Consider the following 19,726-nt stretch of genomic DNA (forward strand, 5'->3'; position numbering starts at 1 on the left):
TGATGCGTTGTGAAGTGTATAATTGAGCATGCCCTTTCCCTTTTTTGACATGAGTTTGACAACGTTAGGTTAACGTCTCCGCAACCATTTGCTCATTACATTTTTATCATACAGCAAGGACCTCTTTTGTATACAGTAGCTTACATATTACTATGACACGCAGACAGATTGACAAGCCTCCTCTGTCCTCCGGCCTTGGCGTGACATAACGAGTGAAAAACAATCCTCTCCCTCTCTGCAGTCCCTCCGCTCTGAGGATCGCCTCTATTGAGCCGTGTGACACTGCTCCCCCATAGACCGCTGTACTCCAACCATCTGGCATTACTTAATCTACCCAATGGAAAGTGAAAGGCAAGCCCACCCTTGAATTAAAAAACAGACATTTGTTTTCCATCCGCCCCGACGACCTTGTCGTCTTTAATGAGGTTTCATAGCTACGCTCTTAGATAAGAAGGCGCTATCTAGAAACCTAAAAGGGTTCTTCAGCTCTCCCCATAGGAGAACCCTTGGAAGAATCGTTTTTGGTTCCAGGTAGAATCCTTTACACAGAGGGTTCTACATGAAACCAAAAAGAGTTCTACCTGGAATCAAAAAAGGGTTCTCCTATGGTGACATTCGAAGAACCCTTCTGTCTACGAGTGTACGCAACCAGAACTGTGTTCAAGATAGAATTGAGCAGTCCGAGACTCCTCTCGTTCGTTCTACTTGTTTTTACAGCCCTGTTACAAAACCTCATCGACATGCCCCATGTGCCAGATCATCATAGGAAAAACAATGTGCCACAGAGGGCACATTCCAGTCTTTCCCAACAACGAGCCTGTCTCTGGGCCAACATTGTGCAAACTGCTCATTCGTCTAGGAGCATGGGTGGATACAAAAGTAGTAAATCATATGCAGTTGCACACACTTGCGCACACACACACACACTTGCGCACCCACACACACACATGCACACACAAACGCAAGTGCACACACATGGTCTTTACCGCCAAACAAGAATGTCATGTGAGTGTGATATCACTTGAATGGCAACTGGTGGCCTGAGGGAATGACCTTACTGCTGAGTTACCAAAAATAGAGCTGAGAGGTGTAGGGTTTATTTACGACTTTACATCGACATACACCCCTGATGTGTGTTTAAGTGAAGGGTATTGGTATACGGCAACCTAGTCTCCTTCCAATTCTCCTGAGGTCTCATCCTAAGAATACAGTACATGATGAAACAATTTTAGAACCTGCCGTCATTGCCATAACCCTAGGATGACATCAAAGCCGTAAATGTACTGTCCATAAGGGTCAATGTCGTTGCAGCACTGACAAACTTGCCTCAGAGATGATGTGCCTCAATCCACAGGGTTATTGCTATCTGGAATCGTTGGGACGTCCATGCCCTAGACTAACCCTAACTCCTAACCATAAACCCCTACCTAACTCTTACCTTAATCATTTTAAATGTAAACTTCAATGGGTTAGGGACGTCCCGAAGATCCTGGATAGCAAGTATCGAATCCACAGACACATTAGATCATTTTTGTTATTACCGCTATGCATTACAGTCAAGATGACGATACTGAAGGGGATGACAACAGCTATGCAAATACAGTTGAAGTCGGAAGTTTACAATCACTTAAGTTGGAATCATTAAAACTAGTTTTTCAACCACTCCATAAATGTCTTGTTAACAAACTATAGTTTTGGCAAGTCATTTAGGACATCTACTTTGTGCATGACGCAAGTAATTTTTCCAACAATTGTTTACAGACAGATTATTTCACTTATAATTCACTGTATCACAATTCCAGTGGGTCAGAAGTTTACATACACTAAGTTGACTGTGCCTTTAAACAGCTTGGAAAATTCCAGAAAATGTTATCATGGCTTTAGAAGCTTCTGATCAGCTAATTGACATAATTTGAGTCAATTGGAGGTGTACCTGTGGATGTATTTCAAGGCCTACCTTCAAATTCAGTGTCTATTTGCTTGACATCATGGGAAAATCAAAAGAAATCAGCAAATACCTCAGAAAAGAAATTGTAGACCTCCACAAGTCTGGTTCATCATTGGGAGCAATTTCCAAACGCCTGAAGGTACCACGTTCATCTGTACAAACAATAATACGCAAGTATAAACACCATGGGACCACGCAGCCGCCATACCGCTCAGGAAGGAGAAGCATTCTGTCTCCTAGAGATGAACGTACTTTGGTGCGAAAAGTGCAAATCAATCCCAGAACAACAGCAAAGGACCTTATGAAGATGCTGGAGTAAACAGGTACAAATGTATCTTTATCCACAGTAAAACGAGTCCGATATTGACATAACCTGAAAGGCTGCTCAGCATGGAAGAAGCCACTGCTCCAAAACCAGGAAGAGGAAAAATAAATAGGAAGTTAAAGCTTGGTCGCAAATGGGTCTTCAAAATGGATAATGACCCCAAAGCATACTTCCAAAGTTGTGGAAAAAAGGCTTAAGGACAACAAAGTCAAGGTATTGGAGTGGCCATCACAAAGCCCTGACCTCAATCCTATAAACAATGTGTGGGCAGAACTGAAAAAGCGTGTGGGAGCAAGGAGGCCTACAAACCTGACTCAGTTACACCAGCTCTGGCCAGAGGAATGGGCCAAAATTCCCCAAACTTACTGTGGAAGGCTACCCGAAACGTTTGACCCAAGTTCAACAATTTAAAGGCAATGCTACCAAATACTAATTGAGTGTATGTAAACTTCTGACCCACTGGGAATGTGATGAAGGAAATAAAAGCTGAAATAAATAACTCTCTCTACTATTATTCTGACATTTCACATTCTTAAAATAAAGTGATCTTAACTGACCTAAGACAGGGAGTATTTACTTGGATTAAATGTCAGGAATGTTGAAAAACTGAGTTTAAATGTATTTGGCGAAGGTGTATGTAAACTTCCAACTTCAACTGTATGTACTGCGCTGGGGGTTGCCTGGTGGACTCCTTGTGTTTGGCTCTGCGTTGCCATGCCAACAATCACATTTCCAGCTAGGGCCTAGGGACGTCCCTGACCCTGCCAGTTCCTATTAATCCATGGGTCGGAGGGCCAAATTTCACATATTTGTCCGCTTTGGAGTGGTGGTCTCATGTTTATTTTTATTGAGGTCCATGTTCTGTGGGTTATATTTTGGTATGATAACATCATCGGAGGTAGCTGAATGTGGTTATCACTGCATTATATGTTATGACCCTATGCGGTTTGTTGAGCCAACAAGATTGAGGGTATTAAACATGTTTTATTATCTGGGAACAGTCTTCTCAAATGAAGGTAATTGATATGTAATTAACTTCATAATACAACACAAATTAAGGTATGAAACAATTGAAATGGCAATGACATCTCTATGGGCCCACCTTGGGGGTCAAAGGAAATACATGTACGCATTTTGGGGTATATTGAGTGTTGGGATGTGCTTTATGGTACCCTAGATGATAACTGTACTACATTTCCCAGAACAAGTAGACCCATTGAGAATGTTTTTTTAGCTATATATTTTCAAGATGGTCGCCATTCACTTTAATGTGGAGTTACTGCAATGATTTTGCATGTCCATAGCTGAATAAATAATTGGTGTAATAAGACCAATAATGGCTTAAAATGTGTGTTACAATGAGGACACATCAAAATGATGGCCCACGTATGTCAATTATATGTATTTAGCTAAATATTACCAGAATGCTGGTAAAATATGCAGAATGCTGTGCGAATTGCTTGATTTCAAATATATTGCATTAAAACACTGAAAATATTCTAGAATCATTCACTGATGCATGTTGATAAAAATTATACACAATATGATTCTATAAATTGTGTTAACATCAAGAAATGTGACATGAAACCTGCCCTGTACATTGACCCTATGATATCCCATTGGAATGCATTATGTCCAGCAAAGAGATACAGCTCACCCATCCATAATGAGTGCACCAAACTTTACATAAAGCTAGGAAAAGTCTAAACAATGATGCCTAGTTATTGATGATCTTAACTTCCCATTTAGAAAACAGCCTAAGTGGCATTGATAGGAGTCAGGAACATTGATTCTACAGTCAAAATGGACCCCCAAAAAGTGTAAATAGGATCATTTATCATTTGTTTATCAGTCTCGTCCAAAACTGAGTTTTGTGGTCGTGACTGCATCACAACGTAAATGAAGGTTGGGTTTGTTTCAATCCTGCCCACGTGCCCACATGTAATCATCAATTTGGAGTGCAGCTGAACGCGACCCAATCGCAAAGCGTGGTAAATCCAGACCCGGAGATAGACTGTCCAAAATCAAACCAATTTTGCCACGGTCACACACCAGCCGGCTGAACCTAATTGGCTAAATAATTTGTGTAACTCTTCCCACCTGCGCACACACACATCAAAACACTTCCCAAAACCAACTCAGTCATGGCCGCTAGCATTTCTCAATGAACCAAATCTAAAATGAGGCCAAATCAGGAAGTACAGTTGCCTTTTAATGCCACGGTTTATCTTTGCTTGTTAGCATACATATAAGCACAGGTAACTAGCTACATGTTTCCCCCAACAATTTGGAAGAGTAACAGCTCATGCCCCTCTAGGACCCTCAACCTCTAAATCTTTTGGTTTATTTCAGTCTTCCCTTTACTCTCATTCGTGCCCACTCTCCACCATCCCATCCCTCTCTCTCTCTTTCTCGCTCTCGACCACACGGCACACCCCTCTTTCTCTTACTCCTCTCTCACTTCATCTCTGTCTATTTAGGGAGACTGACTCTGGGCAACTGCTATGGAAGCTGGAACGATGACTGAGAAGGAGCGATTTGATTTTGGCACAGAGAGATATCGAGGGTTTCCACTAGATAATACAGCCACAAAGTCAAATGTGTTCTATCGTAAAAATGATTGAAAACAAACATTTTCTTTTTGGTCTTCATTTAAGGTTAAAGTTAGGCATAAGGTTAGCAGAGTGGTTAAGGTAAGGGTTAAGGTTAGGTTTAAAAATCTGATTTTAAGAAGAGAAATTGTAGAAATAGGCGGCATTGCGGCTGTGTTAACTAGTGACGACCGAGCCCGAGAGGGAAGGGGGTGGAGTAGTAAAGTTGAGTGGGTAGTGAGACGACGCTATAAAAGCCAGTGCCGGAGCTGTCTGTGTCAGTAGCACTCGCTGACTGAGGCAGATACAGCGACATAGAGAAACAACAACAACAACAACAACAACAACAACAACAACAAGAAGGAGGAGGAGGAGGAGGAGGAGGAACAGCTTACAGCACGAGTGGACATATGTAGCAACCTCAGCTCGCACAGGCACTGCAGTACTGACAAGGACTCAAAGATTAGAGAATTGGAAAAAAGAGGCCGACATCTGATACAGCAGCTCTTTGGTACAGACAGAGTTTCATCATCCAGGACTTTGGGAGATTTTGGTATGGTTAAGAGAACTTTGCTTCACCGTCTTTCCTGAGAAAGAGCATCTGACAATAGAGGAGGCACCAGAGAGAGAGAGAGAGAGGGAGAACTGTGGGACAATAGCATACGAAGGAGCAAAACAACTGCTTTTTCCATCTGCTTTCACACCCAGTGTTCCACACATGGCTGCTGTCCGTCAGATGCCCATGGAGGAGTTCCCCCAGCAGCTCCCCGTCCCCAAGGGGCACGCCCGTGGCAAGAGCCGCCCCCGCCGGGCCCGCGAGGCCCGCTTCAAGACCCAGCCCGTCACCTTCGCCGAGATCACCGAGGTGGAGGAGGAGGGCGCCTCGCCCCTGGAAGAGGAGAGGGCACGCCGGTCTTTCCTGCAGTCCCTGGAGAACCTTCGCCGGAGCACGCAGGCGCTCTACTGTCCGACGACTGGTCGACGCACGCCCACGGCCACGGCCACACAGCAAAGCCTGGACTCTAGTGACTCTGACTCTGCCCATTGACGGGCAGGACCTGAGGAGAAGTGGAGAAGTGTACGCACCCTGCCTGGCACTGGCACAAGCCCCTTTCCCTTCCATTTCTGCTTCACACAGGGGCCCAATGAACTAAACTGAACTGAACTGATATCCAAGCTGCTCCTGTGCATATAGGCCATTCTCCTTGAAAATATATGTTTCCACATACACATATATTAGCATACCAATATATGTGGCTACGGTATGCATGACACATTTTTGTAAAGAACGCTACCCTGTAATATATATCACTGGCTGGTTATATTGCTAACACCTCTTAGAGAAGCTAAGTGTAGAATATAAGCTATGATGCAGTGTTGAATACACCACTTCAGAGATATTCTTCTTCAGATATATTCCTTTTCTACTGGCGAGGACTTCAGGCCAGGAGGGGCTTTGAACTTGAAATGTGTTAAATGTGGAATGTCTTTGTTTCCATCCTTTTATATAAAAGAAAGGACAATGTTGTTTTTCTATGTTGTACTTGTTTTGTATTCTGCTTCAAACAGATTCTCCAAGTGCAGTCATGATTGAAAGAGACAGCTCATTCAGATTTGACTGACTGAACTCTGTGTATGGAAAGATACTCAATGCTAACTGAAGTTAGGAGTTACTTTGCAATGTTTTGGCACTGCTCTTATATCTATGTTAAGCTCCACAGCTAGCGAATGCCACTCACAAAAAAAGCCTTTCCAGATGTGAAAATATTTATTCTCTTATTTTGTTTGTAACAGCAAATCTACAAATATTATTTTGTCGTTCTCGTTTGACTTCTAAAGTCACACTTGATTTCTAAGATGAATATCTTTTTTTTTTTACATAGTTTTACATCCATATTTGTTAGTTTGCTTCAAGTGTAATAAATATTTGCAACGATATCCACCTGTTTTCTCTTTTGCTCACATGCGAACACTTGAAGATACAATGTAGAAGTTAGTTGTTAATTAGTTACATAACATTTTGGTTTGAATGTTAGCTGAATGGTTCATATTATGATATAATAGGAATCAATCTGTTACCTCATGAGAGAATAGGATAGGATATGCATATATTTCTGTCCATTTAGGGGACCCCTTTTGTCTCAGGAACAGCCCCAGAATCAAAGGTTCTGCATACAGCCTCTTTCAACAGGTGCACAGCTTTTTTTTCACGCAAATGCACATCCTTAAATCACATCTCTCTGCACATATTTCTGCCACGTTCCAAACTCCTCTGGTCTGGTTCATATATAAACACTCAACTGAGGAACTTGACCTTCTTCTTCACGCTCACTGGCTTCATGACGCACTTAAATCATGTTCAGCTTGCGTCAGCAAGCAAAACCATAACAAAACCCTGCTGGAAGGATAGTGTCCTCTTCAGTTTTCATGAAACCTTCAGCTGTCCCTTGGAGACCTATTGATGACGGGAGCTACAGATAGTACCAGGGTACATAAGCGCCCAGGTGAAATAAAATATGAACATATTCAGGTTGTATCTTCCAGTTACTGTAGTTGCCTCCTAAACATCAACAGGCAGTACTAGTTATGCAACAAGTGAAAATATAAACCACGAATAAAGTTCCTGGAGATCATAGCGATCTGATTCCCCCTTCTGTCTGAACTTGGAATATTCCTATTAGCGCAACCTGGGCTCAGGGCATTTTGTATTATTCTGTAAGGAAATCAAGACACTCCTGTTGGATATATTACGTTTCGTATGGTACGTATTCATTTGTGAATGTCCATCACCCATTTAGTATGTTAAGCTAAGAATTAAAATTCACACTATATGTTACACATTTGCAAAACGTACAATATGTTACGAATTTGCAAAAACGTTTTATATGTTATGGGCCACTGACTCTTAAAAGTGACAGGCAAAGGCTTCCCTGTTTTCCAAACCTTTCTTTATACAACAGCTAAATGCGCCATAAAATGATCTGAAGTAATATGTTGGTCAGGGTAGATTTTGTATCCTTGGTATAAGACTAAAATAGGCATCGCTACCTGTCAGCGTGCTCCTCTGGCATGCTTGGAAATGATGTAATTTGAGGGCATTGTGAAAATTCCATAATTTGAAAAAGTTAAAAGTGATCAGATTTTAATGTACAATTTCACACATCTCTGAGGTCACATGCTCAGTATTGTACTGTTGAGAACACAATCAGAACTCTATTTCATGTTTTACATTTGATCCAGCTATTCCAGTCAGGAAATAATCCAGTGCCGGGATTTCGAAGCAGTTTACATTTTTCCTTTGTGCTGCAATGTGAAGGTAGGTGGTCAGTCGGATTTGTGCTGCAGAATGAGAAGGCAAGACACAGTTCTCCTTCTAGCTAGCTCCCTCTGCTGTTGAGTTAGTGTCACGATCGTCGTATGAAGCGGACCAAAATGCAGCGTGGTGTGTGTTCATGACGATTTTTTAAATAAAAGAAAGCACTGAACACTGAATACAAACTATACAAAACAATAAACGAATAACGACCGTGAAGCTATAATGAGAACTGTGCTGACACAAGCAACTAACATAGACAATCACCCACAAACAAACAGTGAAACCCAGGCTACCTAAGTATGATTCTCAATCAGAGACAACTAATGACACCTGCCTCTGATTGAGAACCATACTGGGCCGAAACATAGAAATCCCAAAATCATAGAAAAACAAACATAGACTGCCCACCCCAACTCACGCCCTGACCATACTAAATAACAACAAAATAAAGGTCAGAACGTGACAGTTAGAGGTATTTTCCTGGCACCAGGGCTCTCACCTCCTCTCTGTAGGCTGTCTCGTCATTGTTGGTAATCAGGCCTACTACTGTTGTGTCGTCTGCAAACTTGATGATTTAGTTGGAGGCGTGCATTGCCACACAGTCATGGGTGAACAGGGAGTACAGGAGGGGGCTGAGCACGCACCCTTGTGGGGCCCCTTTGTCGAGGACCAGCAAAGTGGAGGTGTTGTTTCACCACCTGGTGGCGGCCCGTCAGGAAGTCCAGGACCCAGTTGCACAGGGCGGGGTTCAGACCCAGGGCCACGAGCTTAATGATCAAATCAAATCAAATCAAATTTATTTATATAGCCCTTCGTACATCAGCTGATATCTCAAAGTGCTGTACAGAAACCCAGCCTAAAACCCCAAACAGCAAACAATGCAGGTGTAAAAGCACGGTGGCTAGGAAAAACTCCCTAGAAAGGCCAAAACCTAGGAAGAAACCTAGAGAGGAACCAGGCTATGTGGGGTGGCCAGTCCCCTTCTGGCTGTGCCGGGTAGAGATTATAACAGAACATGACCAAGATGTTCAAATGTTCATAAATGACCAGCATGGTCGAATAATAATAAGGCAGAACAGTTGAAACTGGAGCAGCAGCACAGTCAGGTGGACTGGGGACAGCAAGGAGTCATCATGTCAGGTAGTCCTGGGGCACGGTCCTAGGGCTCAGGTCCTCCGAGAGAGAGAAAGAAAGAGAGAATTAGAGAGAGCATATGTGGGGTGGCCAGTCCTCTTCTGGCTGTGCCGGGTAGAGATTATAACAGAACATGACCAAGATGTTCAAATGTTCATAAATGACCAGCATGGTCGAATAATAATAAGGCAGAACAGTTGAAACTGGAGCAGCAGCATGGCCAGGTGGACTGGGGACAGCAAGGAGTCATCATGTCAGGTAGTCCTGGGACATGGTCCTAGGGCTCAGGTCCTCCGAGAGAGAGAAAGAAAGAGAGAAGGAGAGAATTAGAGAACGCACACTTAGATTCACACAGGACACCGAATAGGACAGGAGAAGTACTCCAGATATAACAAACTGACCCTAGCCCCCCGACACATAAACTAATGCAGCATAAATACTGGAGGCTGAGACAGGAGGGGTCAGGAGACACTGTGGCCCCATCCGAGGAGGCCCGGACAGGGCCAAACAGGAAGGATATAACCCCACCCACTTTGCCAAAGCACAGCCCCCACACCACTAGAGGGATATCTTCAACCACCAACTTACCATCCTGAGACAAGGCCGAGTATAGCCCACAAAGATCTCCGCCACGGCACAACCCAAGGGGGGGCGCCAACCCAGACAGGCCGACCACAACAGTGAATCAACCCACCCAGGTGACGCACCCCCCAGGGACGGCATGAGAGAGCCCCAGTAAGCCAGTGACTCAGCCCCGTAACAGGGTAGAGGCAGAGAATCCCAGTGGAAAAGGGGAATCGGCCAGGCAGAGACAGCAAGGGCGGTTCGTTGCTCCAGAGCCTTTCCGTTCACCTTCCCACTCCTGGGCCAGACTACACTCAATCATATGACCCACTGAAGAGATGAGTCTTCAGTAAAGACTTAAAGGTTGAGACCGAGTTTGCGTCTCTGACATGGGTAGGCAGACCGTTCCATAAAAATGGAGCTCTATAGGAGAAAGCCCTGCCTCCAGCTGTTTGCTTAGAAATTCTAGGGACAATTAGGAGGCCTGCGTCTTGTGACCGTAGCATACGTGTAGGTATGTACGGCAGGACCAAATCAGAGAGATAGGTAGGAGCAAGCCCATGTAATGCTTTGTAGGTTAGCAGTAAAACCTTGAAATCAGCCCTTGCTTTGACAGGAAGCCAGTGTAGAGAGGCTAGCACTGGAGTAATATGATCAAATTTTTTGGTTCTAGTCAGGATTCTAGCAGCCGTATTCAGCACTAACTGAAGTTTATTTAGTGCTTTATCCGGGTAGCCGGAAAATAGAGCATTGCAGTAGTCTAACCTAGAAGTGACAAAAGCATGGATTAATTTTTCTGCATCATTTTTGGACAGAAAGTTTCTGATTTTTGCAATGTTACGAAGATGGAAAAAAGCTGTCCTCGAAATGGTCTTGATATGTTCTTCAAAAGAGAGATCAGGGTCCAGAGTAACGCCGAGGTCCTTCACAGTTTTATTTGAGACGACTGTACAACCATTAAGATTAATTGTCAGATTCAACAGAAGATCTCTTTGTTTCTTGGGACCTAGAACAAGCATCTCTGTTTTGTCCGAGTTTAATAGTAGAAAGTTTGCAGCCATCCACTTCCTTATGTCTGAAACACATGCTTCTAGCGAGGGCAATTTTGGGGCTTCACCATGTTTCATTGAAATGTACAGCTGTGTGTCATCCGCATAGCAGTGAAAGTTTACATTATGTTTTCGAATAACATCCCCAAGAGGTAAAATATATAGTGAAAACAATAGTGGTCCTAAAACAGAACCTTGAGGAACACCGAAATTTACAGTTGATTTGTCAGAGGACAAACCATTCACAGAGACAAACTGATATCTTTCCGACAGATAAGATCTAAACCAGGCCAGAACATGTCCGTGTAGACCAATTTGGGTTTCCAGTCTCTCCAAAAGAATGTGGTGATCGATGGTATCAAAAGCAGCACTAAGGTCTAGGAGCACGAGGACAGATGCAGAGCCTCGGTCCGTTGCCATTAAAATGTCATTTACCACCTTCTCAAGTGCCGTCTCAGTGCTATGATGGGGTTTAAAACCAGACTGAAGCATTTCGTATACATTGTTTGTCTTCAGGAAGGCAGTGAGTTGCTGCGCAACAGCCTTCTCTAAAATTTTGAGAGGAATGGAAGATTCGATATAGGCCGATAGTTTTTATATTTTCTGGGTCAAGGTTTGGCTTTTTCAAGAGAGGCTTTATTACTGCCACTTTTAGTGAGTTTGGTACACATCCAGTGGATAGAGAGCCGTTTATTATGTTCAACATAGAGGGCCAAGCACAGGAAGCAGCTCTTTCAGTAGTTTAGTTGGAATAGGGTCCAGTATGCAGCTTGAAGGTTTAGAGGCCATGATTATTTTCATCATTGTGTCAAGAGATATAGTACTAAAAGACTTGAGCGTCTCTCTTGATCCTAGGTCCTGGCAGAGTTGTGCAGACTCAGGACAACTGAGGTTTGGAGGAATACGCAGGTTTAAAGAGGAGTCCGTAATTTGCTTTCTAATAATCATAATCTTTTCCTCAAAGAAGTTCATGAATTTATCACTGCTAAAGTGAAAGTCATCCTCTCTTGGGGAATGCTGCTTTTTAGTTAGCTTTGCGACAGTATCAAAAAGGAATTTCGGATTGTTCTTATTTTCCTCAATTAAGTTAGAAAAATAGGATGATCGAGCAGCAGTAAGGGCTCTTCGGTACTGCACGGTACCGTCCTTCCAAGCTAGTCGGAAGACTTCCAGTTTGGTGTGGCGCCATTTCCGTTCCAATTTTCTGGAAGCTTGCTTCAGAGCTCGGGTATTTTCTGTGTACCAGGGAGCTAGTTTCTTATGAGACATTTTTAGTTTTCAGGGGTGCAACTGCATCTAGGGTATTGCGCAAGGTTAAATTGAGATACTCAGTTAGGTGGTTAACGGATTTTTGTCCTCTGGCGTCCTTGGGTAGGCAGAGGAGTCTGGAAGGGCATCAAGGAATCTTTGTGTTGTCTGTGAATTTATAGCACGACTTTTGATGTTCCTTGGTTGGGGTCTGAGCAGATTATTTGTTGCAATTGCAAACGTAATAAAATGGTGGTCCGATAGTCCAGGATTATGAGGAAAAACATTAAGATCCACAACATTTATTCCATGGGACAAAACTAGGTCCAGCGTATGACTGTGACAGTGAGTGGGTCCAGAGACATGTTGGACAAAACCCACTGAGTCGATGATGGCTCCGAAAGCCTTTTGGAGTGGGTCTGTGGACTTTTCCATGTGAATATTAAAGTCACCAAAGATTAGAATATTATCTGCAATGACTACAAGGTCCGATAGGAATTCAGGGAACTCAGTGAGAAACGCTGTATATGGCCCAGGAGGCCTGTAAACAGTAGCTATAAAAAGTGATTGAGTAGGCTGCATAGATTTCATGACTAGAAGCTCAAAAGACGAAAACGTCATTTTTTTTTTTGTAAATTGAAATTTGCTATCGTAAATGTTAGCAACACCTCCGCCTTTGCGGGATGCACGGGGGATATGGTCACTAGTGTAGCCAGGAGGTGAGGCCTCATTTAACACAGTAAATTCATCAGGCTTAAGCCATGTTTCAGTCAGGCCAATTATGATCAGTGATTAGTTCATTGACTATAATTGCCTTTGAAGTAAGGGATCTAACATTAAGTAGCCCTATTTTGAGAAGTGAGGTATCATGATCTCTTTCAGTAATGACAGGAATGGAGGTGGTCTTTATCCTAGTGAGATTGCTAAGGCGAACACCGCCATGTTTAGTTTTGCCCAACCTAGGTCGAGGCACAGACACGGTCTCAATGGTGATAGCTGAGCTGACTACACTGACTATGCTAGTGGCAGACTCCACTATGCTGGCAGGCTGGCTAATAGCCTGCTGCCTGGCCTGCACCCTATTTCATTGTGGAGCTAGAGGAGTTAGAGCCCTGTCTATGTTGGTAGATAAGATGAGAGCACCCCTCCAGCTAGGATGGAGTCCGTCACTCCTCAGCAGGTCAGGCTTGGTCCTGTTTGTGGGTGAGTCCCAGAAAGAGGGCCAATTATCTACAAATTCTATCTTTTGGGAGGGGCAGAAAACAGTTTTCAACCAGCGATTGAGTTGTGAGACTCTGCTGTAGAGCTCATCACTCCCCTAACTGGGAGGGGGCCAGAGACAATTACTCGATGCCGACACATCTTTCTAGCTGATATGCACGCAGAAGCTATGTTGCGCTTGGTGATCTCTGACTGTTTCATCCTAACATCGTTGGTGCCGACGTGGATAACAATATCTCTATACTCTCTACACTCGCCAGTTTTAGCTTTAGCCAGCACCATCTTCAGATTAGCCTTAACGTCGGTAGCCCCCCCGGGTAAACAGTGTATGATCGCTGGATGATTCGCTTTAAGTCTAATACTGCGGGTAATGGAGTCGCCAATGACTAGAGTTTTCAATTTGTCAGAGCTAATGGTGGGAAGCTTCGGCGTCTCAGACCCCGTAACGGGAGGAGTAGAGACCAGAGAAGACTCGGCCTCTGACACCACCCGCTGCTTAATGGGGAAAACCGGTTGAAAGTTTCTGTCGGCTGAATGAGCGACACCGGTTGAGCGTTCCTACAGCATTTCCTTCCAGAAACCGTGAGAAAATTGTCCGGCTGCGGGGGACTGTGCCAGGGGATTTATACTACTATCTGTACTTACTGGTGGCACAGACGCTGTTTCATCCTTTCCTACACTAAAATTACCCTTGCCTAACGATTGCGTCTGAAGCTGGGCTTGCAGTACAGCTATCCTCGCCGTAAGGCGAGCACAGCGGCTGCAATTAGAAGGCATCATGTTAATGTTACTACTTAGCTTCGGCTGTTGGAGGTCCTGACGAATCGTGTCCAGATAAAGCGTCCGGAGTGAAAAAGTTGAGGAAAAAATAAATAAATATATGAACGGTAATTAAAAAGTGAAAACCGTAAAGTTGTCAGGTAGCAAAATAGGCAAAATAGGTTGGCCTTGATGAGCTTGGAGGGTACTATGGTGCTGAATGATGAGCAATAGTCAATGAACAGCAATCTTACATAGGTCTTCCTCTTGTGCAGATGGGATAGGTGGTGTGCAGTGCGATGGCGATTGCATCGTCTGTGGATTTATTGTGGCAGTAAGCAAATTGAAGTGGGTCTAGGGCATCAGGTAAGGTAGAGGTGTGATCCTTTACTAGTTTCTCAAATAATTTCATGATGACAGAAGTGAGTGCTACATGGCGATAGTCATTTACTTCAATTACCTTTGCTTTCTTTGGTACAGGAACAATTGCGGACATTTTGATGCAAGTGGGGACACCAGACTGGGATAGCGAGAGATTGAATATGTTCGTAAACACTCCAGCTAGCTGGTCTGCGCATGCTCTGAGGACACAGCTAGGAAACGTCTGGGCCGGCAGCCTTGCGAGGGTTAACATGCTTAAATGTCTTACTCATGTCGGCCTCCATAGTCCTTGGCAGTGGGCCACGTTGGCGAAGAAGGTGTTCAGCTTGTCCGGATGGAAGATGTCAGTGTCCGCAAAGTGGCTGGTTTTCCCTTTGTAGTCCGTGATTGTCTGTAGACCCTGCCACATATGTCTCGTGTCTGAGCCATTGAATTGCGGCGTCAGGATATGTGGTTTCCAGTTTGCATAAAGTCCAGTGTAGTTCTTTGAGGGCTGTCGTGGTATCGGCTGGAGGGGGAATATACACGGCTGTGAATATGTGAACTGAAGTGAATTCTCTTGGGAAGTCATGCGGACAGCATTTGACTGTGAGGTATTTTAGGTTGGGTAAACAAAATAACTTCAGTTTCTCTATGTTATTTTTTACCACCCTCATGGAGTCTGTTTCTGACCGTTTGAGCAGACACATGCACATTTGTGGCCTGCTGGAGGTAATTTTGCAGGGCTCTGGCAGTGCTCCTCCTTGCACAAAGCCGGAGGTAGCGGTCCTGCTGCTGGGTTGTTGCCCTACCGACGTCCACAGATGGGGGTTGTGCTTACAGCCCAACACCGTGCAGGACGTTTGGCATTTGCCAGAGAACACCAAGATTGGCAAATTCGCCACTGGCGCCCTGTGCTCTTCACAGATGAAAGCAGGTTCACACTGAGCACATGTGACAGACGTGACAGTCTGGAGACACCGTGGAGGACGTTCTGCTGCCTGCAACATCCTCCAGCATGACCGGTTTGGCGGTGGGTCAGTCATGGTGTGGGGTGGCATTTCTTTGGGGGGCCGCACAGCCCTCCATGTGCTCGCCAGAGGTAGCCTGACTGCCATTAGGTACTGAGATGAGATCCTCAGACCCCTTGTGAGACCATATGCTGGTGCGGTTGGCCCTGGGTTCCTCCTAATGCAAGACAATGCTAGACCTCATGTGGCTGGAGTGTGTCAGCAGTTCCTGCAAGAGGAAGGCATTGATGCTATGGACTGGCCCGCCCGTTCCCCAGACCTGAATCCAGTTGAGCACATCTGGGACATCATGTCTCGCTCCATCCACCAACGACACGTTGCACCACAGACCGTCCAGGAGTTAGCGGATGCTTTAGTCCAGGTCTGAGAGGAGATCCCTCAGGAGACCATCCGCCACCTCATCAGGAGCATGCCAAGGCGTTGTAGGGAGGTCATACAGGCACGTGGAGGCCACACACACTACTGAGCCTAATTTTGACTTGTTTTAAGGACATTACATTAAAGTTGAATGAGCCTGTAGTGTGGTTTTCCACTTTAATTTTGAGTGTGATTCCAAATCCAGACCTCCATGGGTTGATAAATTTGATTTCCATTGATAATTTTTGTGTGATTTTGTTGTCAGCACATTCAACTATGTAAAGAAAAAAGTATTTAATAAGAATATTTCATTCATTCAGATCTAGGATGTGTTATTTTAGTGTTCCCTTTATTTTTTTGAGCAGTGTATTTACTTCGGATCTGGAATCCCTCAACTGAAGCTAGCCAGCTAACTATCAGCAATCAGTCAGCAAACCATTGCCAGCGGTCATCAGCTAACCTTCAGCTCGGAAAGCTCTCGTCAGTTCGAACAACGTGACTCTAACCAGAGCATAACGGACTTGTTATTTTTATCCCCGGATTCCTACCGCAAACTGAACATTTTCATCTGGATCTTCTCAACTAGCTAACCGCAATCCCGGATGACTACTCCTGGCTAGTGTTTCCATCCCAGAGCAAGCACAAATTAGCTTGAAGCTAGCCCGGCCAGGGCTCCTGTGCTACCACCAAAGTATACTCCTGGGCTACCACCGAAGCATACTCCTGGGCTACAATATCCGGACCCCTTCTACAGCCGGTACGGGGGCCCGCAGATCCCCTACGACTGGAATACTGACATAATCTGCCCGAGGACTCCCAACAGGCCCCTCTGGCGCGACGCCCGCTGAAGGCCCATTATGCTAACCAGCTAGGCCTGCTAGCTACCTAGAGCTACTTGGAACCCTACTAATTCCACGACTGGTCTATCGACGTCACCGCACGAAGAGGCAAAAACAGACTTACCCCCATCGCGACGCCCCCCAAAGGCTAACTTTCTAGCCCCTGCTATCTGTTTGCTTGCTAACCTGGTCGGCTAACTGCTAGCTTGCTTGCCCGGTCTGCTAACTGCTAGCCCTTGCTAACTGCTTGCTTGCTAACCTGGTCTGCTAACTGCCAGCCCTTGCTAATCCGGTCTGCTAACTGCTAGCTTGCCCCGGTCTGCTAACTACTAGTTTCCGGCCCCGGCCTGCTAACTGCTAGCTTACCTGCCCGGTCTGTAACTGCTAACCTGGGCTGCTAACTGCTAGCTTGCCCCGGTCTACTAGCTGCTAGCTTGCTTAGCCCCGGCCTACTAACTGTTAGCTTGTTAGCATCGGCCTGCTAACTGTCTGAATCGCTGTGTCCCCAGCCAGCCCAACCACTCACTGGACCCATATGTTCACTTGGCTACGCATGCCTCTCTCTAATATCAATATGCCTTGTCCATTACTGTCCTGGTTAGTGATTACTGTCTTATTTCACTGTAGAGCCTCTAGCCCTGCTCAATATGCCTTAACCAACCATGTTGTTCCACCTCCTACATATGCAATGACATCACCTGGTTTAAACATCTCTAGAGACTATATCTCTCTCTTCATTATCTAATGCCTAGGTTTACCTCCAATGTACTCATATCCTACCTTACCTTTGTCTGTACACTATGCCTTGAATCTATGCTATCGTGCCCAGAATCCTGCTCCTCTGTTCTGAACGTGCTAGACGGCCAGTTCGTATAGTCTTTAGCCGTACCCTTATCCTACTTCTCCTCTGTTCCTCTGGTGATGTGGAGGTTAATCCAGGTCCTGCAGTGCCTAGCTCCACTCCCACCCCACAGGCGCTCTCATTTGTTGACTTCTGTAAACGTAATAGCCTTGGTTTCATGCATGTTAACATTAGAAGCCTACTCCCTAAGTTTGTTTTACTCACTGCTTTAGCACACTCTGCCAATCCAGATGTCTTTGCCGTGTCTCAATCCTGGCTTAGGAAAACCACCAAAAACCTTGACATTTCCATTCCTAACTATAACGTTTTCCGCCAAGATAGAACTGCCAAAGGGGGCGGTGTTGCAATCTACTGCAGAGACAGCCTGCAGAGTTCTGTATTACTATATAAGTCTGTACCCAAACAATTTGAGTTTCTACTTCTAAAAATTCACCTTTCCAGAAACAAGTCTGTCACTGTTGTCGCTTGCTATAGACCTCCCGCTGCCCCCAGCTGTGCCCTCGATACCATATGTGAATTGATTGCCCCCCATCTATCTTCTGAGCTCGTGCTACTAGGTGACCGAAACTGGGACATGCTTAACACCCCAGCCATCCTACAAACTAAGCTTGATGCCCTCAATCTCACACAAATTATCAATGAACCTACCAGGTTCAACCCCAAATCAGTAAACACGGGCACCCTCATAGATGTCATCCTAACTAACTCGCCCTCCAAATACACCTCTGCTGTTTTCAATCAAGATCTCAGCGATCACTGCCTCGTTGCCTGCATCCGTAATGGGTCTGCGGTCAAATGACCACCCCTCATCACTGTCAAACGCTCCCTAAAACACTTCTGCGAGCAGGCCTTTCTAATCGACCTGGCCAGGGTATCCTGGAATGACATTGACCTCATCCCGTCAGTAGATGATACCTGGCTATTCTTTAAAAGTGCCTTCTTCACCATCTTAAATAAGCATGCCCCTCTCAAAAAATGTAGAACTAGGAATAGGTATAGTCCTTGGTTCACTCCAGACCTGTCTGCCCTTGACCAGCACAAAAACATCCTGTGGCGTTCTGCATTAGCATCGAATAGCCCCATGATATGCAACTTTTCAGGGAAGTTAGGAACAAATATACACAGGCAGTTAGAAAAGCTAAGGTAAGTTTTTCAAACAGAAATTTGCATCCTGTAGTACTAACTCAAAAAAGTTCTGGGACACTGTAAAGTCCATGGAGAATAAGAGAACCTCATCCCAGCTGCCCACTGCTCTGAGGCTAGGAAACACTGTCACCACCGATAAATCCACTATAATTGAGAATTTCAATAAGCATTTCTCTACGGCTGGCCATGCTTTCCACTTGGCTACCCCTACCCCGGTCAACTGCCCGGCACCCTCCACAGCAACCCGCCAAAGCTCCCACCATTTCTCCTTTACCAAAATCCAGATAGCTGATGTTCTGAAAGAGCTGCAAAATCTGGTCCCCTACAAATCAGCCGGGCTAGACAATCTGGACCCTCTCTTTCTAAAAATATCTGCTGAAATTGTTGCAACCCCTATTACTAGCCTGTTCAACCTCTCTTTCGTATCGTCTGATTGGAAAGCTGCCGCGGTCATCCCCCTCTTCAAAGGGGGTGACACTCTAAACCCAAACTGCTTCAGACCTATATCTATCCTACCCTGTCTTTCTAAGGTCTTCGAAAGCCAAGTTAACAAAAAGATAACTGACCATTTCGATTCCCACCATACCTTCTCCGCTATGCAATCTGGTTTCAGAGCTGGTCATGGGTGCACCTCAGCCACGCTCAAGGTTCTAAACGACATCATAACTGCCATCGATAAGAGACATCACTGTGCAGCCGTATTCATTGACCTGGCCAAGGCTTTCGACTCTGTCAATCACAACATTCTTATTGGCAGACTCGACAGCCTTGGTTTCTCAAATGATTGCCTCACCTGGTTTACCAACTACTTCTCAGATAGAGTTCAGTGTGTCAAATCGGAGGGACTGTTGTCCGGTCTTCTGACAGTCTCTATGGGTGTGCCACAGGGTTCAATTCTCGGGCCGACTCTCTTTTCTGTATACATCAATGATGTTGCTCTTGCTGCTGGTGATTCTCTGATCCACCTATACGCAGA

The 19,726-nt window shown here is 44.9% G+C and overlaps 1 protein-coding gene across 1 annotated transcript; it reads left to right on the forward strand.

Annotated features, from left to right (window-relative positions):
• The first annotated feature begins 4,813 nt into the window (after positions 1-4,813).
• LOC115134526 (uncharacterized protein C11orf96 homolog) lies at positions 4,814-6,802 on the forward strand. The gene has a single exon (XM_029668590.2). The coding sequence runs from the start codon at positions 5,583-5,585 to the stop codon at positions 5,910-5,912; it is 330 nt and encodes a 109-aa protein (XP_029524450.1). The 5' UTR covers positions 4,814-5,582; the 3' UTR covers positions 5,913-6,802.
• The last annotated feature ends 12,924 nt before the right edge of the window (positions 6,803-19,726 follow it).

The sequence above is a fragment of the Oncorhynchus nerka genome, linkage group LG9a (assembly GCF_034236695.1).
Source record: "Oncorhynchus nerka isolate Pitt River linkage group LG9a, Oner_Uvic_2.0, whole genome shotgun sequence".
In the NCBI taxonomy this organism is placed as follows: Eukaryota; Metazoa; Chordata; class Actinopteri; order Salmoniformes; family Salmonidae; genus Oncorhynchus; species Oncorhynchus nerka.

Coding starts and splice junctions, on each gene's coding strand:
- LOC115134526 (XM_029668590.2), top strand. CDS start 5,583: ATGGCTGCTGTCCGTCAGATGCCCATGGAGGAGTTCCCCCAGCAGCTC.